The sequence below is a fragment of the Malaclemys terrapin genome, chromosome 7, assembly GCF_027887155.1.
Source record: "Malaclemys terrapin pileata isolate rMalTer1 chromosome 7, rMalTer1.hap1, whole genome shotgun sequence".
Classification (NCBI taxonomy): Eukaryota; Metazoa; Chordata; order Testudines; family Emydidae; genus Malaclemys; species Malaclemys terrapin.
The window spans coordinates 77,448,008-77,473,871 of record NC_071511.1 but is presented as its reverse complement, the minus strand read 5'-3'; the positions used below and the strand labels follow the sequence as shown (position 1 = coordinate 77,473,871).

The window sequence follows — 25,864 nt, the reverse complement described above, 5'->3', positions numbered from 1 at the left end:
CATACTCTAGAACTGAATTTCTAATATTAAAGGAGGGTATGGGGAACCTGTCTTCTGTTTGTTTAAAAAAATAATAAATAAAATCTTATGCACAATGAGAAAGCAAGAATGGGCACAAGTCTTAGTTTTTGACTTTGCAGGCAACTCATCCACAAGTATTAACATTACACTCTGCCAATGTTAATGTTAAACCCTGTGGAATGCTCTTAAAAAAAGTTGCACATCTCCCAAATAAAAATTGAGTAATATCAGAGATCAATAGCAAAAGAATTTTCAGTGATCTCTCCAAAACTACTAACATGCCAAAAAATTCTATATAACAGGTGGCATTTGCAATGCATAGAATATGACATCTGCTATCATTTACAAAGTCACAGTATACAAGCATTACTTACTTACCAAAAGCAATTGAAAAGTCCCAAAAGATAGAGTACACTACAGAATTAAAATAACTTGTTGGTCGGGTTTGTGAGCGCAATACCTGTACTTCAGTATATTGTACTTTCTCTTTGACTCTTGTCCTCAATTCTGGTGCAATTTTGTTGTAAATATATTCACAATTTTAAACTTTGCCTTTCACTTAGTTTTATTCATTACCCTTTAGCCAAATGTGTACAGGGTTGCCATGATTTGTGATATTACAAGTGCTGCAATTTTGGGTGGCTGCTCATGCTGCTCAAAGCTCTGAAATACTGAATGAGGTGCTTGGAGTTCTTGTTACTGAACCATAGGGACCTTTGTTCAGCTTCTTGAGTGGACAACTACCTGTAGGTCCTATATACTCTAAGAGGTTATTGAGAGGGAAGCCATGCATATGGAACAAAAATGGAGAATTCAGAAAGTGTCCCTCCTTCACCAAGCCAGGCAGCGATGGCTTTGTTTCCAGTACGGTACAAATGGCTTGTGTTTGTGTTAATTCAGATTAGGTGGATCAGGAAGAGTCGGGGGTATTTAATTTCCAGTTGGAGAGCACAATAGTTTTCCATGTAGTCTGGAGTCTATCAGAGAGCTGGGGCTGGTGGGTGAGGAAGAAGGAAGATTTTGAAAACTAATTCCTGTCAGAATCTATACTGCAGTTCTCACAAGTCAGTGTTGCCAGTTCATGTGACTTATTCATGAGTCTTGGGATATTTTAAATTTTTTTTTCATAAAGCTCCAGATGCTGAAATCAAGTGATTGCATGAGAAATTCAACTTTCGTTTTAAAATAATAGTTTTTAGCCTGCCTTCATGCAGAGTAACACTTATTTTAACATTTCAAGCTTATCTTAAAGGCTTAGAAACCAGAGGGCAAATTAAAAACATGCAACAGTTATTTTTAAATCAATCATGTTTTTTTGTGTGGCCTGACACTGAGTTTTAACACTTGATGTTGGCAATACTGCAAATGATCTCACCCTTTTAGTAAGATGGCTACCATTAGCAAACCGTTTCCAGTTGTAGTTGAAACATTTTGTTTGCTATATGTTGCACAATTGACTAATGGTGGTTAGAACATCTCTAGAAACTCTTGAAATATGTATAGGTAAACTGTATTTTTCTGGTATAATTAGGCATCCATTTGTCACATGATCATTTATAATTTTTAGCTGTATTGTGTTCTCCTGAGTTGTTAATTCAAGTGTAATATATTTTTTTTCTTTTGCATTTCCACAGATTCAAGAAACTTTCAAGGACCAATGAACCCAATAGCTCATGGAAGAAAAAAATCATATCAGAACATCCTTGGTTTCCAAGTTACCGAAGTATGGAACAAAATCTTTAGGGAGCACCCTACAGCCAATGTCAAATAGGACAGCTGTTCCCTTGTCAGGGAATTCTCATAGCAGCAGTGGCAAAAATTGCAGCAAGCACAATGGCACTGTTCATATGTCTTCCTTTGCTTTTAGCTGGCAAAAATCAAATAAATATCAACTTGGTGATCAAAGTGGTGGTGAGTCTAACTCTGCCCAGAATTCTAATGAAAAACTAATTGATTCTGAGAAGTATCCTCCCTCTCAAGGAGGATTTGGTAAAGATGTGCTCAGGGTGGGCTTGAACAGCACTTCTTCAGTAGCATCAAAAGCAGCAAAGCAAGTCAACATGTTTGTGTCCTCTACGGAAGAATTAAACCAAAAGTCTTTGCCTGGACTGTCTAGTTCAGCGAAATTCACCAAAGGTACGTTATTTGGCAGGACTTCGTATTCTGGACTCGGTGCTCCAAAATCACATTTAAATGGATTTTATGGAAATAGGCCATCTGTAGACTTGCAGAGGTGCAGAATTAACTCCAATGCCACCAGGACCAGTTCAGGAGAGAGTTTGGCACAATCCACAGACAATGCTAAATCTTTGTCCTGTGAAAAAATGGTTAGATCACAAAGCTTTTCACATTCCATTCAGAATTCTTTCCTACCCGCTGCATCCTTAACCAGATCACATTCCTTTAATAAAGCTGTAGATCTTACAAGGCCTTATCAAAAACAACATCTGGCTATTCGAGCATCTCAGAGGTCAACTCTGTTGTCAAGAAATGCCCAACAGTTGGATGCACCCAGTGGAAATGAACCTTTAAGATATGGATTTACCAGACCATGCACTGCTATATCAACCTCTGGTTTAAGAAAGCCACTGCTCTCAAATGGATCCGGGGTATCACCCTCTTTGGGGTATGGAATGAGTCGTCCTTCTTTACTGAAACCTACCAGACAGCAGTTTACTGGAAAGATCATTGTGGATAACAGCAAAAGTACAAGTACTGAGATGTGCATAGTGAAGGTCTCTGAGATTACGGTAAATGTCAATGGAGCCATTGAGAGAAAAGACCTAGAAAATGACAGTCAAAGAACAGAATGTGGTGAAGCCCTTCATGACAGTCTGGGGAAGCATGGCTCTAAAGTCATATGCATGAATGACGATGTGGATGAAATATCCATATCTTCCTTGTCCTCTTCTGAGAAGAATGACCTGAGTGAAGACTTTAGCGATGACTTTATAGATCTAGAAGATTCAAATAGAACAATACAAGTGAAGCAAGAAGTCCCTATTGAAGAGTTAGGGCATGGAAGTGCAACACCAGTAGATCCAGTCACTTCTCTCAAGGAAAGTGAAAGTCCTCATTGTAACACCGATGAATGGCTAGATATAGATGTTTCTGGTAAATATTTTGTTGTACTCTATTTTTTAACTTTCTCTTATTACTCCTGAGGGCATTCTGTGCCTAAATTAAAAAGCTCAAACGAATTAAAAATTGTGCACACAATATTTTAAAATGATGCAAAATTCTGCAAGTTTTATTTGTCAATAAATAAATGCAGAGGCTCTAGCATGGCAGTAGGGAGCACAGGCCACTAGTTGTATGACGGTTGGAGATCACCCTGCAGCCTCCCTGTTCCCCCTTCCCTGGGACATAGACTCAGCAGTGAGGCTGCACCTGACTCTGACACAGCACAAGGCCTGGGCCTGCCACAGAAACAGCCTGTCTGTGCCAGGGGCACCAGGTGTGGGGCAGGCAGACTCAACCAGGCAGGATCCAGGTGTGTGTGTGAGGGATCCAGGTGTGGAGTGAGAGGGTTCTGTGTGGGACAATCTGGATGCAGACAGCGCAGAGGGGTGTCGAGGTGTGGGAGGATCTGGATACATAGAGGCTCATTGGTGGGGTTCCAGGTGCAGGGGCAATAGGACTCTGCAGACGCCTCCAGGTGAAAGTTGTTGGGGCTCAGCAGTGTTGGCTTGATGGGGTGGGGGTCTGGGTGCAGCTAGTTGGGGGTCAGTGGCATGGGGTCCATGTGGGGGCTCAGGTGGTGCACAGGGGTGGGGCTCATCAGGTTCGGGGTTTGAGAGCAGGGAGCTCAGCGGGGAATGGTCTGGGTTCAGGGGTGGGGGTTTGGAAGCAGGTGATCTGGGTGCAGGGGTTGAGGTTCAGTGGGGTGGGATTTTGGTATGGAGGGTTAGGGGGCTTCTGGGTGTACGGAGTGGGGCTTGGTGGTGGTGTCTGGGTATGGGAGGTCCAGATGCATGGGGGTTGGGCAGATAGGGGAGCAGCTCCCATACACTGACTTGGCCCCCTGCAGCTGAGGAGCGATGGGGAGCAGGAAGTAGGGGAGGATGCTGAGCTTCCTGCAGCTGGGGGAGGTTTCTGGGGCTGGGTCTGATAAGTCCCGTCCTCTCCTATCTCCAGCCCAGCCGGGACTAGCTGCTGATCCCAGCTCAGGTAGGAGCCACTGGCTATGGTTTTCCCAGCCCTGTGGTAATTTACCTCTCCGTTGGCTGCTCTGGGTGTGTGAAACGATGTACCTACGCAGCTAGGGAGTGGTGCGTGACTGCTCTTGCAGCTTCCCTGTCAGAAAGTCATTTTTCTGCAAGGAAGCAAAGAAATCTGCATGAGACATGAATTCTGCGCACATGCAGTGGCGCAAAATTCCCTCAGGAGTATCTTATGTAGAGAAATAAGTTTCTGTTTGAAATACTAACTTGTTTGTAAATATTCCTAATGTATTTAAATCATGGTAAAGTAAAACTAGTTTTTCTATATTCCCAAATTAGTTGTATTGAGTGCCATATTGATAAATGATCCTTGGCCTTGGATACTAGATTTTCCAGTCTTCTGTACAAACATTGAATACTACTAATATAAGATGTTAAACTGAGTTGTCCTCCAAAGGAAAACTGTTATTCTGTTTTAGATATTTTTAGAAAGGAAAAACTGACAATGGCAATTCATGTTTTAAATATTTTTTAAATGTAATGAACTTAAGTTTCAGTTGATGGTTCTCAAGAGTGAATTATGCTTATCTTTAACATTTATTTCAATGAAGTATTAGTAAATGTAAATTATTATATGATGCTGAAATACAAGATAGGAATCCAATGAAATATGACCCATTAGGTGTTGCTGGAGCTTAATGAAAACTCCTTATGGTAAAAACTGACACTTCTCACTAAAAAGCTGCACTATTAGCCTTGCTCTTGTTGTTTTGTCCATTATTTTTGCAGTGATATTACTTCATTTATTTTGCTTTTTGCAGCTGTTGCAATATACTAGGAAATACCTTCCTTCAGAGCTAATATTGCATCACACTTTGGGTCTGTGTGCATGATGGGTGCCTCTTATACCCTGCATGAGACTGAAAATCATTTACTGCTTTGTCCTGATCTAAGAGAGAGGGCAGAACTGTGGGTTCTAAACATGTCTAATATAATAGCCTAAACATAATCAGAGCACTTTTAACAGATAAATGTGCTATACACGGGGTGCTGGAACAATTTGTATAGTGGGGATGCTGAGAGCCATTGAACCAAACTGTAAATCGTGTCTGAGGGAAACCACTTCAAGACAGAGAATGCAGCAGCACCCCTAGTTCCAGGACCTATGGCTATACATGCTTATAAATTTATGGCAGAGCTATTTGCCATGGGAGCCATAACATCAATTTCCGAAGGATTACTTTGTATTATGTTATGTTTAGGAATTTGCACAAGTTAAGAATTTTATGTTATGGCTCCAGTGGCGAACAACTCCACCACATTGTACATGCTTTTATAAATCCCCAATCTTCAAAAGAGATCCCCAGTCTTCACATAGCAGTAACTTAGATGTATATAGCACCTACAGAAGAGGAAGGTGTTCCACCTGTTGGCATCTGCCAGGGGAAATCAACATGCCATGGAGGTGGCATATCCCTTCCCCCAGGTAGATTTGCACAAGTGCTTTTATGCACACAAGCAAAAGAGAGAGTCTGTGCCATTAGAATAGTACACGATTTCTAAAAACAAACTTGTTTAAATCAGAGGCACTGGTTCACACTGAGGAATAAATTCATGGCAATGTTTAGTTTCTCAGAACTTTTGAGGTTGGGGCAGGGGTGGCTCTATGTATTTTGCTGCCCCAAGCACGGCACTGAGGCAGACTTCGGCGACGTGCCTGCGGGAGGTCCGCTGGTAACGTGGATTTGGTGGCGTGCCTGCGGGAGGTCTGCCAGTCCTGTGGCTTCGGCGGCAATTTGACGGTGGGTAGGACTGGAGCAGGACTGGCGGACCTCCCTCAGGCACGCCACCGAAGGCTGCCTGACTGCCACCCTCACAGCAACCGGCAGGCCGCCCCCTGTGGCTTGCCACCCCAGGCACGCGCTTGGTGCTCTGGTGCCTGGAGCTGCCCCTGGGTTGGGGTGGGTGAATGCCCTACTTAGAGGGCCTGGGGATGGACGGGGACACAAGCCCAGTTTCCTCTCCTATTCCTGGTGGGAGTTTAAAGGCTACTTGGAGGGGAGAACAAATGGTCCTTCAGGTTCTCCACAGATGGCTGCGGGAGGAACATTGAGCACAGCTCAGGGCTAGTATCACTAAAACAGGCTCTGAACTCTCTGTAGTGTTCTGTTGTACACGTGCCTCTTTTCCCATCCCCAACTTCCTGACCCCTCTCTCTATTTTGGGATGAGAGGAAGTGATATTTCTCTCCTTTTTTTACCAAACTCTTGGTGGGGTACATGTTACTCCTTTTTCTCTCTGCTCCCCCATGGGTCTCTTTGGGGTGCTGGTCTTCGAAAAATTACCAGCAAGCCGTTTTCTCTGCAGCAGAAGCTGCATAGTTGGTCCTGTACCTTGTTGATGTATGAAGCTGCCAGAATGCAGGGTTCCTGCAAACAGTAAGAAAAAAGGGAGAGATCATGTTAAAATAACTAATTGCCAAGCGTGATTTTTTTTTAAAAATTATTTCTGAACCTTGCTATTTAAGGAAGGTTAAAAAAAAATTAACTCAGCCACATTTAAATGCCTGTATACATGGGTTTATAATGTCAGTTCAATCATACATTGTTACTAAAAATGTATTGTAGATATGTAACTTAGCCTAATATAATCAATGTCAGTAAAGTGTGTGTGTGTGGAGGAAGGTTGCTCTAGCTCAGGGGTAGGCAACCTATGGCAGGCGTGCCAACGGCGGCACGCGAGCTGATTTTCAGTGGCACTCACACTGCCCGGGTCCTGGCCACTGATCTGGGGGGCTCTGCATTTTAATTTAATTTTAAATGAAGCTTCTTAAACATTTTAAAAACCTTATTTACTTTATATACAACAATAGTTTAGTTATATATTATAGAGACTTATAGAAAGAGACTTTCTAAAAACGTTAAAATGTATTACTGGCATGCAAAACCTTAAATTAGGGTGAATAAATGAAAACTCGGCACACCACTTCTGAAAGGTTGCCGACCCCCGCTCTAGCTCTTGGAAAACAACTTTTGTTAAGTTCTTTTGCATAAGGAGAAATTGTTTGGGACAGTTATTGAGTTTTTTAATATCCTATATTCTTCCGCTAATTAACGGGCATTTCGTTGCACAAGTTTTCCTTTTTCTTGAGAGGTATTACTATTCTGCCCTGTCTGTCTGGGCTCAGCATACTCGAGTAATTCACAATTATTTAAGTCACTTGTTCATTTTAAGAAATACTCTCACTCTGTTAGAATTGTTACAGGGCTGGAAGAGGAAAAAAATTGGAGGTTGGTAGAAGGAACTTGTGGGTATATTGAGTTTATAACATCCTGAAACTGGGGGAGGAAAAGTTGTTGTTTTTTTCCTAAGCTTAGCCTTGATGACTTTAGAGAATATTTTAATATCCATTGCCACCACTTCCATTCAGATCCTTTTACATGTTAATAACACAAAACATAAGTGCTAATTTTAATCTAAATTATTTGGATTATTGACTGTTTTTGTTTTTATTTAAGCAGTAGATGACAAGAATGAAAGCACAAAGCATACTATTGGGAACAACTTGATTTCTCCGGACATGGACTACAGAGCTGGCTCCTCTTTTGAACTTTCTCCATCTGATAGTTCCGATGGAACATATATGTGGGACGAAGAAGGGTTGGAGCCCATTGGGAGTGTCCATCCATGTGGAAGTTATGAGTCTTCAGAAATGAACAGCATAGTATGTATATGTTCTTACAGCTCTTTGAGATTTTTTTTAGCTTAATATATTGCAGAAAGTGTTAATTTTCACAGAAGTTTTACATTTCCTCATTACTCCTTAGTTTATCTTTGTAAAATATATCCTAATCTAGAAATTCTGAGCCCACCTAATGATGAAGGACCTACAATAAGAATAACCTTTAACTCCAGTTATCTGAATTCCCTTTATCTGAAAATCCTAGCTATCCAAATCTACAGTGTATCCTTCATGTAGCACTATGTTAGTTAATAGCACTTCTGTTTATCTGAATACCTGGTTTTCCAAAAGTTTTGGATGCCCCCTGAATGTAGATAAATGGGAGTGTATTATAGCTAATGTGCATTTTAAAAAATAATTAGTAGTGAAATATTTAACATTTACTTACTGCTGATATTGTGGACTGAGCTCGGTTAGAGTACCACCTTCCTCCTCCAATGTGGTGCTAAAAGAACACAACAACAGACTTATTTTCCTCAAATTGGCATGTTCAATATTTCCTCTCAGCCTAGGAGCGTAGAGGATGAGGAATTGATCTCAGCCCCTTTAGCCTGAGGTAATGCTTGTTCTTGGGAACAGGAATAATGGGTTCCTCCGGCCTGCTAATCTGTTAAATAAATCCCCTTTGAACCTATATTTCATCTCACGGTCAGCAAGCTTTCTAGATCATAGGACACCTGTTTTGGAGACTGCAACTCTAGCTCCTCACTAGGACAGGGCTTTAATGTCTAGAGTTTGTGTATGAGTTGAACACCTATAGTGATTGGCGGCTTAATATGTAGTAGGAAGGATCATCTGCCTTCATCTGAGACTCCATTTCCAGAGCAGGTGCAGGTGGCATGCTTGGTAGTATGGCTCTTACCTGTGTCTGACTGGAACTGAAAATGTTGTTCAGAATCAGTGGGAAAGTTCAGCACCACTACTGACTTTCCACCTACGTTCAGGCACCAGCCTCAGATTTCCTAGTGGGCTAAAGAGGCATTTCAAAAGTGTTACATTGTTTTTAAGAAATGTTTGTGTTCACGGCACACACGGTGTCTTGCTCGTCCTTTACTTCACGGTTTCATATCTGTTGAACAAGAGTGACATGTCACTCGACTGAGAAGGCCTGGCTTACTGATCCCTTCCAGAAGAAGAGTCACGTTTGTCTATAGGGCCGTAAGTAGGAATAGGTAACGGGCACTAATTTTCCTCCATGTTGGAGAGTATGTGGACAAATGCGGTTAGTATCCACTGGCAAATAAAAATGAAAAACAAAATCTAGTGTATTTTTGTTGTGATATCACCAATAGGATTACACTTTTTAATATGTTAAGACAAATACAGAAACTGGAACCAGATCATCATCTTTGACTGACTTAGTCATACTTCAGAAAGTAAGCAGGATCAGTCTTGATCAGTGCTGGGATGAGTCATCCAGGGAAGACTTGTGTGTTGAAGTGGTGTCAGTGATAACCAACTAGTGATTCTGCATAGTCAGTGCTCTATTCTGGTTCTGTGGACCACTGTGCCAGTGGAAGATAACATCTTATAAGACGTGACACTGTGGTCCTAGTCAAATTCCGCTGAAAAGTTTCAGCTACCTATGATGGTATTCACTATGTGTCTTTAACCTATTGTGTAATGTTTCTGGGCTCTCTTAAACCGCTGCCAATTTCCTATGGTGAACTGCACAATCACTATATCTATCAAATTCTGTGGATGAAAGAGGCTGTGTAACCGTTAATATTAAACAAGTTATCAAAAAAATTATAAGACAGTCCTAAAGATGTCCTGAGTGAAGTAGTGTCCCTTCAAAAATCTTAGTTGTGTGTGAGTAAATGGTAGCAAGTAAATGGTATCCTGATGCTACATCCTGTGCTCTGTACATCTTGATGTAGTAAATATTGAATATACTTATTTATTATATAAATTTTATGAGAAACTTAACATATTCTAGTAGATATTTTCTGAAGTTAAGAATTCTGCTTCCCTAGGTCTTTGATCTGTTTGGCTAATCTCTTGATGTGTATATATGTAAGTTGGATCACTGCCAGTGGGAGTTATACACAGTTTTGAACAGAAAATATACCCTGAAGTATTCGTTCAATAGAAGCATGTTTACACACACTTTCAATGGAAACAATGAAAGAGAAGTAGTGAATGGCATTAGTAAGATCGGTTACTAATTTATAAAAATTCCTTGTGATGAGCGTCTTGAGTGCTGTGGCATTAATGTAATGAGATTTTTTTTTTTTTGGTCTCTTCTTTCCTGTATCTACTGTAAGTAGATTGCTGCTGCTTAGGGCTTGATGGCTATTACGAGGCTTTTTCCCACTGCACAGGGTTCATCACTGAATGTAGATATTCATGTCATTTTTCATATTCTTTATTTCTGAGTTTGACCTCTTTTTAAAATTAGTTCTTTATCACAATTTTAGGACTTAATGTACTTTGAAGTTTCAGCCTTAAAGGGGGAAATAGCAATAATGCTGCTTTTATTCTTGCAGTGCATAGACATTTTCAGCCATGTTCTTAGAATTTGTGGGGGAAGTTGTAACTCTCAATGCCTTTTGAATTTCCTTTTAGTGGTCATTGTTTGCCAGCTGTGGTTGCAGTTACTGTATACAGCACTAAATGTTATCTCTATTACTTCAGGATAAACCACTAATTTATTTTTAGCTTGAAAATGCAGAAGTAACCATGATAATTTGAAGAAAAATCTTGTTTTCTGTTCTGCAGAACTGTGCTCTTGAGTGAGAATGTATGTGAGCCATCCAGAAAGCAGTGATTCTAGGGGCTATCTGTGTGTATGCCCTCTTCTGGATCAGGATGTTAGGTGCAAGGCTGTGTAAGTTTGACACAAGCACCTTTGGTTTCCTTGTTTAAATGCAGCAGGTGTTAAGATAGTTGCAGTATTGGTCTTCCGTCTTCTCTGTGTTCACTTAGTTAATGTTGCATTAGTTCTTTTTTTAAAAAAGGAATAAGTGCATTTAGTGCTCCTAGATATGCACCTCTGTGGTTCTAACCTGGTGGTTGTCGATGCCATTGCAGGACTTTGAAACACTTCTCAGTTCTGCTGATCTTTGTCATGACAGAAGCAGATGAAAAATCCAAGTTTAAACAGCATGCACCATGTGGGAATAAAATGTCTGACTGACCAGCACATCACGTGTTCTTGATTCTTGGGAGAACATTCAGTTTAGTGGCATTAGTTCTCTAGAATGTGACAGTTGTGCTGCTTATAGTTAGTATAGGCTCTCCATTTTATGTGAGATGGGAGAAATGTTGTAATACTTTAGTATTACAAGAAGCAGTGTGAGGTTTTCTAAAATTGTCCTGCAGACTAATATGAATGTTCATGAAGTCTTTGATCTCCTTGGATACTTTGCTAACTAAATGCAAAGTATCTGAAGATAAATTACATTTTTATGAGCTAAATTCCTCTTGTTTCCACACTATAGTTCATGATACTGAAATGCTAACGCTAACATATGATTTACACAAATTAAATCCTTTGTGTCACACAATTCCCTCACTGTCTGGACAATCACCAGGCTGTGTGCTTTTTAAGCCTCCTGAGTGTGAACAGAGTCCAGACACAGCCTCTGGCTGGGGTATCTTACTCTCGGCATGCAGATCCTATACCTAGCATTCCGTGCTCAGACCTGGCCGTCCAGTTACCTAATTCCTGGGACCAATGTTAACTCCTCAGCCTTTCTATAGTTTAAGCACATCCTTTCCCATAATTCCTGCTGTGTGGGTACTCTGGTTTTACAGTTTTAGCATTCAGGAGCATGCAATAATGAAGGCAGACTTACATCATGCAGGATTCTAAACATCATTACTCTTAACTTAGCAGGAGAGAGAGAGATATCTAAATAAAATAATAAGTACACCTGTATGCATTTCTCTGCCTCAGTTTTCTCACCACTCTGGGGAGATTTTTTTGGGTTTGGACAGGGTCCTCTGGGATCCTTCTCATGCAGCTTTTCTTCAGAATCATGGAGACTCTCTTGGTTGGGTTGATTTCGCTGACCGCGGCTGGCCCTGCAGTTAAACAGGACACCTTTATTATGAAAGCATACCCCTCTCTCCAGTCTAAGGCTTCTTGTGAGACTAAGTTCCTTGAGTTTATATGTCCCCACCTGGTTTCTTTGTTCTATTGCTGAGGATTTTCCACTCCCTCCTTGCAGAGAAATTGGAGGGACTAGTTTCTTCCAGTTTCAGCCAATGAGCTATCTCAAGGTGTTGCCACCTGAATAGGTGGCCATTAAGGTGTAACAACTGACTGTTGTCCCTGCTCTGGCAGAGATGTGGTAAAGCCACTGTCAGAAAATGGGCGATTGCACATCCACATAGAGATTTTCTATGATACCACAATTTCGTAACTTCATAACAGCCATTATAATTCATAAGTTGTACATGGATTTTTCCCCAACTAGTCACATTTAGACTAAAAATCAGCCCACATAGACCATTTACATATTTAGTTCAATGGATTACATGGATTTCTCAACAAATCCCTCTTTAAAACATCTAAAAGTGGTTTTTACCATCTTTTACTTTCAACAGCTGCTGATCCTCCCTGCCGTAATAGCGCCCATGTGCTGATGCTGTCCCTTTTTTTTATTCACTTTCAGTGAGAGAAAATTGATGCCTCAAAGGCCAATTCTGGTGGCAATATCACAGACCGTATTAAAAACTGTGTAATATCACAAATTGAACTGTGCAACTTGCTAACATAAGGTATTTTACATTGATTTAAATACCCCTCAGTTGCTGTTTTGATGGGCGATGGGATCCTGCCCAATGTGTTGACTGTTAAAAGAACTGTGGGGTATGAGTTCAGGTTCTTGCCTGTTGTAGACTTTCACGTATGTCCTGTCACCAGCAGGCTTGGAAATCGGGACCAAGATATGCCTATAGTCAATGAGCCTCCTGATCCCAATGTCACTGGACAAGTAATTGTAATAAAAATCTGGCTTGTAATTAAAAAAAGAAATTGGAAATTTTTAAAGGGTGTGATTACAAAAATGGACGTAAAAGCTTAAATGTGATTCTAAACTATTACATCTGTGTAAACTTGACAAGACAAGATTTCCAATTTATAGAACTAAGCACAAATGTATGCCTGGGTGCTTATTACTCTAACAGGTTCATTGTACCCCTGGTATCAGGGGTATCAGCTGCCAAGAATTAGCTTTTCCCCAGTAAGAATGTGCTATTCACATGTAACTGAAGGTTAACTGTCTGACAGATTCCACAGTGACCTTTGTAATAACTATTGAGGGTGAAATCCTGTAATTTCATAGGAGCACAGTAAACAAAACCTCTCATCTCCTCCTTTGAAATATGACTTTGGACTGAACTGTCAATAGTTTTTTCCCACAAATAAGTTTAGTCTTGTATAATGCATACAAAAATTGAATTAACATAGCCTGAAATATACAACGTAAACAGACATTCTCCCTGACCTCTTCCACTTAAACAAAAACAGCATAGTTGTTAGTGTTTAAAAGGTTTCTCAAAACAGCACCCCCGCTCCGCCCCCCCCACCTCCGACCACCCTTAAAATTATTTTGTCCTTTCTACCTTGGCAAGCTTGAGATAATTAATAGTCTTACTTTGTGTTCTGAATATCTTGAAAATAAAGATTAAATTTTTGACTAAAATGGTTTCTCCACACTGGAAGATGATATTGTGTGAGAAAATGTTAACATGTTTGTAGATAAGGACTGTGTTTAACGTTGTCAGCTGATTGTCAATCAGGAGCAGCAGACACAATATTAAATGCCAGTTTTTATCTACACTGAGTGCTAAGTTGTGTTTAATATTGTGGGTTTTTAAATAAAATATCATTTTCCAGTGCAAAGGAGCCCAAGAGGAGTACATTCAAGTTGAAGATCTTGAACTGGCTCAGGTTAAGGGTATCTCTGGAATCTTCTGATACTTAGATTTTCTCAGTGACTAAATCTCTGTTGGAAAGGGAGCTTCTGGATTAGTGTCTATTAGATGCAACAAATCCCTTTTCAGGTTAAACATTACCCACCTTTTTAAAGGCTTAAATAATCAGGCTGAAATATGATGAAGGAAGTTACTTTTTGCTTGAAACTTTTCTCCTCAATTAAAAAAAAAAACAACGAACTTGCTAAAATGAATGATATTGTGTAAGGTTAATTAGCCATGGTACTCTTTACATTTCCATTACTGTAACTTAATTACTTACAAATCATTTAGTATCAATTAGCTTGTCTTAGATTTTTAAAGTATTTCACTTATGCTGTAAGATCCTTCTGGGAAGCAAACTCTCAATTTTTAGTTTGACATTTCAAATTGATACTGTCATAAATCTAAATAAGAACTGTTTAATGTAACACTTTTGTGCAGTTTGTGTTCAATCTAAATTTTTCTATATCCTAGCTTAGTTTAAACTATGCGGAAGAGAAAGAGAGGTACGTCGAACTGCAGGCAAGAATCAAGTAACATGGTGGTGTTTGGTCAAATGTATGTAGGGTTTTAAAATGTTTACTTTTAATATCCAAAGCAGAAAAAGTAAAATTGTCTAGGGACTCCCTTTCCACTTACCTTTTTCTGTTGCAGCTAATACTTTCAAGTAAATTATATACATTCAAATGATAGCTTAATATGAAAAAACTCAATGGTTGAAATGAAACTAGAACTGTTTAAAACATTCTCTAATAGAAAAGGACAAACTGAAATACTTAGTGCACCATATTCATCCATTATGAGAACAGTTGACCAAGTGTTTGGTTTATATTTGTTTAAAAAAGGGGTTTTGGTGACTTGCATTTGGATGTTTCACTTCATGGAATGCTATGACAAGACACCTTATCATATGAACTCTTGTATACAGAAATCAAAAGGAGAATGTAACCTCTTTACTGAACCTGTCTTGTTTAAAGGGACTACAGAACTAAAAAGAAGAACAGGAGTACTTGTGGCACCTTAGAGACTAACAAATTTATTAGAGCATAAGCTTTCGTGGACTACAGCCCACTTCTTCGGATGCATATAGAATGGAACATATCTTTTCATGAGGTTGATGGATTTCCATTACATACGGCTAAATGCAGTGCCTTGCATAATGACAGGTTTCAGAGTAGCAGCCGTGTTAGTCTGTATCCGCAAAAAGAAGAACAGGAGTACTTGTGGCACCTTAGAGACTAACAAATTTATTAGAGCATAAGCTTTCGTGGACTACAGCCCACTTCTTCTGTTTGTGGATACAGACTAACACGGCTGCTACTTTGAAACCTACAGAACTAAAGTTTCAAAGGCATGACATTAGTGAAGCCCTTTCATATGAGAAAAGGGCTGCAACTAGTGGGGTATACTGGCCCTTGAAGAGTAGAGAGGGTCAAAAGACCATGTTCTAGAGAACTGGTATGAACAAGGAAATGGCCTTATAGTGGAAGAGAGGAAAAGGTCCTGGGGAATTAGGAGTTGGAGTGGGGGAAACCCCAGGATGCCCAAGATCAGGAGCCTTGCAGTGTAGCGTGGGGAAGGGCTATCCTCTTTTCCAGCCACTTGGGAGGAGCTCTGTGGAAGAAGTTTGTGTAGACTGCCTTCTCCCTCAGAACAGGTAAAATACTGGCAAGAGAAGGAGGCTAGAGCCAGAAGGCTAAACTCCTGGGAGAGACAGCTAAGTGACCCTGTGAAGAGCAGGCTGTGGCAGGGGAAGAACTCTGTGACCGAAGAATCAAAAATAAGTATGTACCTTATTGGTGGGACTGTTTGGAACTATTTGGCGGTATTACTCCAGCCTAAAGTGGAGGGCTATAGGACTTATAGATGCCCCATAGCCTTTCTTATAAGAGGCCCTGAAGAGGGAGAACAGAGGGAGGCTGCTGCAAAGGGACTTCTGGGCATGAGGGACCGCACAGGAAGCGGGAGGCCTGTTATGCTGCAGTTTTACTAAGTGCTGAACAGGTGAACAAGTGATGCAACCCCTCCCCCAAACCATGCAGAGCTTTGAATACTTTGTGTTCCCCGCCTCTGTAGCCCTCCTTCTCCAGCCTCCCTGTTAACTAGCTTAGCATTTAGAAATCCTAGCTTACGTTTCTGCATGCTGTGATAGTAGTTGGGCATCAGGAGAGATTTGATTGCTGGGAATGCATAGAGTTTCTCAGCACGCAATACAGCTACTGGTTTTTTATTGTTTGCCTTTTTTTTTTTTTTTTTGCGGCATAATGAGGTTTCCTTTTTCATCTGCTTAGGTCAGGAGGCAAGTTCTTCGGGCCGTTACCAATGTTTCTCTGCTGGTGACTCTGTAGTACTCTCTCTGTGTGTGTGTGTTTGTGTGCACATAAACCTCAGTTTTTATAGGTCAGTATTCTTGTGGGGATATTTCCTTTGGATTAGGTTTGGGGTATTAGTTTATATGCAAGTTAAAGTATACATTGCCATTCTTTCAGGGAATTACCATCAGATGACCATTTTCAACCAGTAAATATGAGGGCTCTGAGCCATGCGTGCTGTTTTTAAAAGGGGTTGCCCACCCTATGAGGACAGAAATTTGGTTAATCTTTGTTTACTTAGTAAATCATCACTTCTGGTCTCATGAGAAGCCAGGCCATTATTCTATAACAGAAAGTAAAGGCTATGGTCCTGAAGTAGCTGGGGCCACAACATATTTAAGAACAATATTTTAACTGAGCGGTTAATGATCTTCAAAGAAAAAAATCCCAATTTTTCACATATAGGATGACATCTAGGTTTAAAAACATTTCTCAAGGTTTTTGTCTCAAGAGTAAGCAAGCTGTACTTAAAAAGTTAGGAGCTGGAGAGCACGAGATGGGTTAGAGGAAGAAGTCATTTGAATCTTTCCTCATCCTCCAATTCTTTCCTGTACTCGGGACCATCTCTAGGCTGGAGTAAGAGAATCCTCAGTTCAGCAGTTGGTGTAGGGTGGAGGGACTCATAGGCCCCTTCTCTTTACCCTCTCTATCAGCAGCTGATTATAGGCCAACCAGAAAGACCCTGACAGGTCTTTTAGTTAGTGATCAGAGGAGGGGGAAACAGAACACTCGTGAATGGGGTCAGAAACTGGTCCACTAGACTCTCTGCAGCACTTCATGCTTAACTCAGTTGCAGTAATCTATGGTTAGGATACTAGCCTGTGATTTAAGAGATACAGGTTCAATACCTGTTCCACCACAGACGACTTCTGTGATCTTGGGCAGTCACTTATTCTATGCCTCGGTTGCCCATCTGTGAAATGGGGGTAGTCCTGTGATTAAATTGTGGAAAGATCCTCATAGTATGCAAGTGAAAACCCTTCCCTCTACTGTTGTCAACAAAGGCTGCTGGTGGGTGCCTCCAATGTAGGGCTGGCAGCCCTCATGGGCAATATTCAAACCTGAAGCCTCTGGACTTCACAGGAAGCCAGATTACATATAAATGTTCTAGGTCTAAGGGCTGTTTGTAAAATTTGCACAGCATTCCTCCCAGTTCTGAAAGGATTAATTGTTGAGATTCACAGACTTCAAGGCCAGAAGGGACCATTGTGACAATCGAGACTGACCAGTTTCATAAAACAGACCACAGGACTTCCCTGTGTTGATTCGTGGTTCAAGTCCAATAGCTATGCTTGAACTAGAGCATTTATTTTAGAATTTATTTTAGAAATCATTCTTGATTCAATCCAGTGATTAATAACTATTACAACTTTTTTTTAAGAGGTGCCTTATTTCTAGACTGAATTTGTCTAACTTCAACTTCCAGCAATTGGATCTTGTTATAGCTTTGTTTGCTAAATTGAAGAGCCCACTGCTTTCGTGCAGATCCTTAGAGACTGTGCGCAAATCTCTTGTAACCTTCTCTTAGATAAGCTAAGTAGATTGAGCTTCTTGAGTCTTTCACTGTAAGGCATGTTTTTCAATCCTCTGAACATACTTTTGGCCAGGGTGGATTTGATTTAAATCATGATTTAAATCACTAGTCAGGAAGACTTGATTTAATCATGAATTTCTACATACAAGTGCATTCTTGTTGGTTGTTATAACCTTATTACATATTCTTCACAACTCAGAGATAGATGTAGGTTTCATTTTTAGAAGGTACACATTACATTTTTAAAGTGATTTATTTTGAAAACTTTTCAGATTAGTTTTACAGCTATGTTAGAAAATGAATGATTGGTTATTTCATTTACCAAAGGTAATTGAAGCAGATATTTATGAAGTCATTAGGAGGTGAACTATCTCCAATTCAACAGGTTAATCATTAATATTTGGAGGATTTTCTTGCCATGCTGTTTTAGAAGGAGAACATCACCAGGCAGACATTTACATTGTTTTATTTAACTAAAACAACGTTATATATTCTGGATTTTTTTCTTCAACAGCAAACATAATATTTTAACAAAACAAGCATATGGATTTTTGATTTTAGTTAAGCATTCAAGTTTTTTAAATTCAGGTTTGTTTTTGTTAAAATTGTTTTTAACTAAAATAGTTAAATGAAATATTTAAAAAAAATCGACTGTCAGCTAGGTCAACATGAGACTCTTAAAATATTGGCTTCTGCAGCTAACAGAGTCATCTTCACCTTCATTTTCCTGGTGGTTCATAATCTGGAAAAGAAAAACAAGCTTTCCTGCTTTTTTCAGGTCCCAAACAATTTCTCAATTTGGAATGAATTAGTCCAAAGGAAGAAAATATTCTTTCTACACCGTCAGAAGAAGCTACTGCTTATGCTGCAATGCTTCTGTTAGTTTATAAGGTGCCACAGGACTTTGTTGCTTTTTACAGATCCAGACTAACACGGCTACAGTTCATTGGTGTGACTTTCTTTAAAACATCATCAGCAAACATGTATTTCTTGAATGGTTCACCCTTAGCTCTGAAGTTTACTATAGCTGGCATTGTGGAGGGATGATTGCTGGATGTCTGTCATAGCCAACTCCTCTTTTTCAGCAGTTATGGTTTGATCCTGGTACCAAGTATTGAGATATTTGCAAGAAAATGAGCAGGAGATAGTGCTTGTCTCATTCGTTTTTTTAATGCTTGTAATTTAACGCTGTCATTGCATATTTCTCTTTTTAAGATCTCACTCAGTTCCTTTCAAATTTCAACAGCGTCAGCAATAAAACAACTATTTCCCTGCATTTTGTTCAAGCCTACAGAAATAGGCTTCAGGGTACTCAGCATGTGTTCAGCATTTCTCTTAAGCTCCATGTTGAGAACTTGGCTGTGACAGTGCCATCTATATTTTCATGATTTTGTTCACAAACTGTCATCAGATTAGGCCAGTTCTTGATATAGTGCTCAAAACGGTCCACGACTGTGTTCCATCGCACGTCTTGTGGGAGAGTTAGCTTGGTTCCTCCCACTTTTTCAGAGCAGCTGCTTCAAAGTGGTTGTTATGGAAGTATTTTGCAATTTCAACAACATTAGCCTTTATTTCTGGAACACTGAAGTCTTTGGCTGGAGGTGCATCAAATGAGCACTGCAGCCGAGTTATTAGCTTGGGACTCTCTTCTAAATTATTTCTTCTCATCTTGGATACATTTGCAGCATTGTCTGTGACCAAACTGCATACTAGACATTTGAGGTTTTTTATTCAGTTTGTTATAGCTTTTACTGCTACTTCTTCTAAGTATTCTACTGTGTGCGTTTCCTGATGTATCAATTGTTTCCGTAATGAAGACATTCCCTTCTTCTGTTGTCATAGAAGCATGCAGCCGGGGGAGGGGCGCCTATCCCGCGGCCCCAGCCCTGGACCTGCCACAGCAGGGAGACGCGCCTTCTCTCCCTTCCCCCCTCCAGCCCAGGTGCTGTTATGGGGGGAGAGAGCTGGGGAGAGTCCTCTCTCTCCCCACCATAGCCCCCGAGCGCCCTCCTGCATCCCAAACCCTTCATCCCCAGCCCCACCCCAAAGCCCACACCCCCAGCCAGAGCCCTCACCCCCTGCACCCAACCCTCGCCTCAGCCCTGAGCCCCTCATCCCAGAGGCCATGCTCCAGGCTGGAGCCCTCACTCCCCTGTACCCCAACCCTGAGCTCCCTCCCACACTCCGAACCTCTCAGCCCCACACCCACCACATGAATTTTGTTATGTGCACCAATATGGCAGTGATGTGTCTCTCTCACATCACCTCCATATTGGTGGACATATCAAAATTTATTCTGCACATGTGTGGGAAAAATTAGAGGGAACACTGGTGCTAAAACTGAATTTGTTCTGTTTGAAATGTAGATCCTTTACCAGAACGTTAAGTAGACAGGTTAAGGGCTTTCTAGGAAGCCAATATTTTGTCATAAATGAAATTCTTTAATTTCCACCAGAAACTAATTGCTGGACACATCCACCACAGGTATAAGTTGTTCCTCTTTCCCCACACCTCTCGAACAGAGTTCCTCCCTAGTTGCAAGCAATAAATAAATAAATGCTGGAACTTAACTAGAGTCAAATGCCATCTATACAGTAATGTATTAAAATGTTATTAACAGTTAGTTAAATATATATGTACACATACGTACATTCTTGCCAACATAGAAACCCATTCATCTGATCAATTTTTGTCCAAATCCCTCTCCCATCTTTTCATTTGGGTGTCTTCTAATCAGCACATTTTTCAGTCAAAATGGTATATATCTTTAAAAATTAAACCTCTTCTTTCAGCTTGCTCTTGAGTCAACTCCTCAAATGTGGTTAAAGGTCTAAATAGAGCCACCTCATACCCAGATTTCGCAATAAAAGTTTGATTTGTAAATTCTGAAAATATGGGATCTTTTTATTATATACATTATTACAAACTGCTTGGTATGACTTCAGATCAGGACCCAGGAATAGCTGTCCAAATTGTCATCTCAGCTCTTACCCTCAACAAATTGTCATTTTGTTATTGCTTAGGGATACATACCTGATTTATTAATGGAAGTAGCTAAGGGAGAAGTCCTTGGTAACAGGAATTTAGAAAATTTGTCCAAGCTGCTAATGTGGTATGGATGAATGAGTGATTTTATTTTTGGTTTCATAAGTTTCTTTTTAACCCAACAATTACTATGAATAGCTATATTTGGTGGCTCCAGTCTTGTTTGAGTTTTACCCAGTATTTGGATGGTCTGTTAACCCAGCATATTACATCTTCCTTAACTCTCCAGTAGATTTGTCTACCTTCCAAAACAAAGATTTTAACCAAATGCTCTTCTTTAAAAGCTCTTATCTTTTTGGGGTGTGATGTTTTATTTGTAAGGATCCCTCTCATCACCACCTTTCCAGCACCCACGAGAACACTTATTGATCCCTTCCCTATCATGTTCTTCTGTATGTTTCTGAAAAAGCTTCTTCCAGCTCTTAAATTCTGAGGGAGTCATACAAACAAACACTATTCAAATGCCAGACCCCTTGTTTTTCTATTGAATCCCAGTCTCTTAATCTAATACATGTAGGGGCATGAATCCCAGACTAGCTTTTTTGACCAAATTAGCCAAAGTCCTAGAAACAAAAATCCTATTAGTCCTGGGATAAGATCCATGAATATCAGCATAATATGTATAGTCCCTGACATCTGGATTCATTTCCTGCCAGACATCCACTGGTTCCTCATTTTCTAAGTGATGCCACAGATTTGCACTTGCTCCTTCCAAATGTTCTCTATGAACATTTGATCAATGGAAATTGGGATTAAGCACTTTATTAAAATCCCCCTGTAGAATAATGTCCCCTTCTCTCAAGTTTCCAAAATCCCTAAAAAATTTTTTTTAAAAAAAGAAGCTTGCCCTTGATTTGGAACATATACATTGGCTAAGGTGTGAAGTTTACCTTTCTAGGACCTGTTAATTAAAATATGTCTGCCTTCTATATCTCTAAATTATGCTGAAATAATAAAAGGTAAGTGTTTAGCAAAGAGAATTGTTACCCCTCTTGTATTAGATTGCCTTGGAGGGACATACTGTACCTGTGTCTCAAGGAGTATTCAGCTAATTATCATATTTTTCAAGTATATTTCCTGCAAATAGATTATACTAGGAAAATACTGTTTCAGTGAGCAGACTACCAATTTCCATTTTGTTGGACTATTCATGACTCTAATAAACCCGCCCACGAGAATGGCTGTATGAAAATCATGGACTGTGATTTTTTTTGTTGTTGTTGCGGAAGCCACAACTACTGTTATATAGTTGCTCACATCACTCAAATTTATGGCCAGTGTGGTAAATCACAATGCCACTCACTCATATTTGACCAAGGAGCTACTCCATCACTGTACCATGTCCTCCTGAGCCACCTTGTTTAGTTCAAATCGAATGTCTAAAGTAAGCTTGAGCCTTTTGCTGTTAAAAGCAGTGCATGGTTAAGAGCTGCTTCACAGGGAGCCAGCCCTACCTTATTTCTCCTGTGTCCAAAGAATTGCTTCCTGGAATACTTGAAGGGAATGGGGTCGGGGAGCCTCAACCCATGGCCAGGGAAGCAGATACTTTAAAGACATCCATGTGCATGCTCTAGAAACCGGATGGGGGTGGAAGTGGGAGGACCAGGTATTAAGTTTATATGCAAAGATTTTTGGGTGATGGGTAAGATGAGGCTCATGAGAACTTCCCCTACACATCAGTTCCATAGCTTCTAAAGAGAGCGGGACAGACAGCTAGAGGAAAGGGAGAAGGTGTATCAATATCAGCTCAATATGGAGAGATTGCACCAGTAAAACCCTAATCTGAGAGATGGAGCCAGATACTGTACCATGTCCTCCTGCCCAACCATGTTCAATCATTTCAGAAGCATTTAGAAACACATCTGCTTCATCCCCTTCCCTGAAGCAAGGAAATGATTGGGAGTCTGTGCCACCTACCGGGAAAGGCATATGAGGTCCAAATTATTTCCTTGCTTTAGGGAAGGGGATGATGTGGATGTGTTTCCAAATACTTTTGAAATGAGATGTGAATTGAACAAGATGGGGCAGGAGGACATAGTACAGTGATAGAGGTGTGGCTGGGCCAAATTTGAGTGGTGTTGGTAACCTGGCATGCAAGAAAGTGAAGAATAGTTATGAGGTGGTATTTATATCTTGCACAACAACATATGCATCACACAGGTCCTGCACATCCTTAACTATCAAATACTGCATTAAGAGGTTGTATGACTACATGACCAGGTGCAAGACTCTTGTAGTTGTATTCCATGAAGCATGACATTCGGTGAACAGGTTATTTTGGCAAATAACCTTTTTTCTTTGGAGTGGGAAAGCTTATGCATCTGATGCAGTAGCTTGAATTAGAACTGACAGAATAAATCTTTACTGTTCAAGTTGATGTGAAAAAGACTAGCATGGCAACTCTGCTTAATAAGTTCCAGTCTTCCTTCCATTAGTCACTTCTTAAATTCGCAAAGTAGGGGAGAAAATAGCTGAAGTGGTGCTGTCAAGTGAGGTCTCAAACGATCACAAGCAGTAATTAGTATTTCCTTTTATTTCAAAGGGTTGTAAGTGAGGTTTCTAGCATCCACTTCTAAAATTAAAAACTTCTATTTGAAAATTTTCTTTGTACTGTTATAAGTGGTCTCTAAAATTTCTATACCAGATTTTAAAAGAAAAAATCTTTAATTTTGTACACAGTCGTCCGTATTGATGATTTTAATATTTTACCGATGATACATGACCTTCCTCAGACCCTGCATAGTAAAGGTAGCAGATAAATTGAAACTGAAGAGAACAGGAAGGAGTGTACACAGAGAAAATGGTGGAGAGGCGAGTGCTAGTATGTTTGGTTGTTGCTGTCTGGCCATTCCAAACATCAACTAGGGAGCAAGAAGATCTGTTAAATCCTTTTTGAAATATGTAAAATACATCAGGATGTGCAATTAAGATCTTCTGTCAGAAAACTGAATATAAATCAGTCAGTTTAAAAAACCTTCAGATCGTCAGTGTTCCTTTCAGCTATGTGTGTGTTGACAGGTTCACAAAATTAGTGTAATGTAAAATACAATCAAATCCCGCAATAAGGCGCCCCGCCATAACGTGAAATCGCATATAACGCAATCACAATTTGGCCCCCCTTTAAGACACACAGTAATACAGTACTGTATGTACTGTACCAGTGGTCCCCAATGCCATGATAGCTGCTGGGACATTGATGCGCCCCCGCCAAGTGCCAGGCAGGGGAGAGAAGCTGCGGCCCTGCGCCTGCCGGGGACAGAGAGCTCCAGGGCTGCGGGCGACGGTGCTCTCTGTCCCCGGCAGGCGCGGGGCCGCAGCTTCTTTGCCCTGCTGGGCACTAGGCACTAGGGGCACTAGGCAGTGCACATCAATGCATCACCTTGGGGACCACTGACGGGCTTGAAACCCCGCTATACCGCGACCCCGCATTTAGCACGATGTAATTTTTTGGACCCCAAGCATCGCATTATAGCAGGGTTTCACTGTACTTATAAAACACTAGAAAGTCACAAGAGTGTGTGTTTGTACTTTGTTCTGCCGAACAGTGTTTTTATAAATCTTTACTTTTTGTAATAGTCATTTGTGTGCTCTTGATGACTGATAAAGATTTAGCCTCCATTTTGTTTTCCTCTGTACCCTCAGCTCTAAAAATTGAATGAATTTTAATTTTGATTAGGTTTTTGTGAACACTCAGAGTAAAATCCTAGCCCTATTGAAGTCAATGGCAAAACTCCCATTGACTTCAATAGAGCCAGGTTTTCTCCCTCAGTGACGGAATCAACCAATGTGGCCAATTAGAATATCACCACATCATTTGTTTAGTGCCTTTATTGTACATAACTATCACAAGGGAGCAACATTTTCCTTTGGGTGTTCTTTGCATTTCAGTAACGGTATATAACAGCTCTCATTTTATCCTTAAGATAAACATAGTGACTGAATATATTTGACTTTGCAAGTAATTATATCACCATCCTTTAAACGATATGGTGATAGGAAATTTTCTATAGTGGTAGCAACTTTTGCAGCACCAGATTGGACTAAGTCATATTATTTAAAAAATTCAATCCAGGAGAAATCGATTTACTTGGTTTTATTTGGAAAAAGTGTATTGAGCAGATTAAAAGTGCAAGACAGTGTGTAAGAACTGGGCACAATCTTGTATTGAGGAAGCTGAATACAAATAGACTTGTTAACATTATTTTAGATTAACTGAGTCACAGGGCCATGTTTCAATATGGTAAACATTTGTAGCCTGAACAGGACCTAACCAGTGCCTTTGTAACTAATCTCCCCGAGGTTTTTTGCTTGGTTTTGTGGATACGGTTCAGTTCTATCCTCAACTTCTAACTATTTGTTCACTGGTTGACTGATTTAGAGATGGTTATAGTGTAGGTGAGCTCCGTAATTACCAGAGTTTATTTTCAGTGCTTCATCTATTAAGTGTCTTTCAAAGTCTGGCAAGGTCCATCTCCAGAAGAAAAGATTACAGCCTCCTGCCAACTGCATTTTAAGAGAGAGCCATAGCTTCTGCTGCTACCTAGAGTGGTTAAATTGTATAACACAATGTGGGCAAACTGCCTAACTTAGGCAAATGATAAAAGTTCTGACAGTTTATCCAGGTTTTTACCTCAGTCTGCCGCAGTTTCCGTCCAGGTTGAACATCAGGTAGCCAATTCTCATCCAGCTGCCAATCTGGTAGACAGTAGACGAGAGATGATCATCAATATTGTGGGTGCTCTCCCTGGTTAAGAGTATCAAAGAAAATGGCTTATTTATTGTTTAAAATATTGCATTATTTGTAGCTAAAATGCAAATATAGCGCTGGTTTTCCTCGAGTAAAAAAACTCACTTTTCCTTTGGAAAAAGTCTTATAACATTGATTACATTTTCCACAGATTTATTTAGGCATAACATTTGTATTACCATGGTGTCTGGGAGCCCTAATTATGTATCAGGATGCCATTCTGCTAGGGGCTGTGGTTCTAATTAAGTTCTACATTATACTACTAAAAATGTCAACAGGTTAACAGTGAGATTTGTGTACTTCACAAAGAAG

The 25,864-nt window shown here is 40.2% G+C and overlaps 1 protein-coding gene across 4 annotated transcripts in view; it reads left to right on the top strand.

Moving 5' to 3' along the window:
* CCSER2 (coiled-coil serine rich protein 2) overlaps nucleotides 1-25,864 on the top strand; it is a 138,233-nt gene that overhangs the window by 14,128 nt on the left and 98,241 nt on the right. For 2 of the 4 annotated variants that reach the window (XM_054034773.1, XM_054034775.1), the window contains exons 2-3: nucleotides 1,656-3,135; nucleotides 7,706-7,908. In XM_054034773.1, coding sequence (XP_053890748.1) covers nucleotides 1,695-3,135; nucleotides 7,706-7,908 — 1,644 coding nt within the window. In that variant the 5' untranslated portion in view covers nucleotides 1,656-1,694. Of the gene's footprint in view, nucleotides 1-1,655; nucleotides 3,136-7,702; nucleotides 7,909-25,864 lie in introns of all 4 variants that reach the window. The other 2 variants (XM_054034771.1, XM_054034774.1) reach the window with 1 other exon arrangement.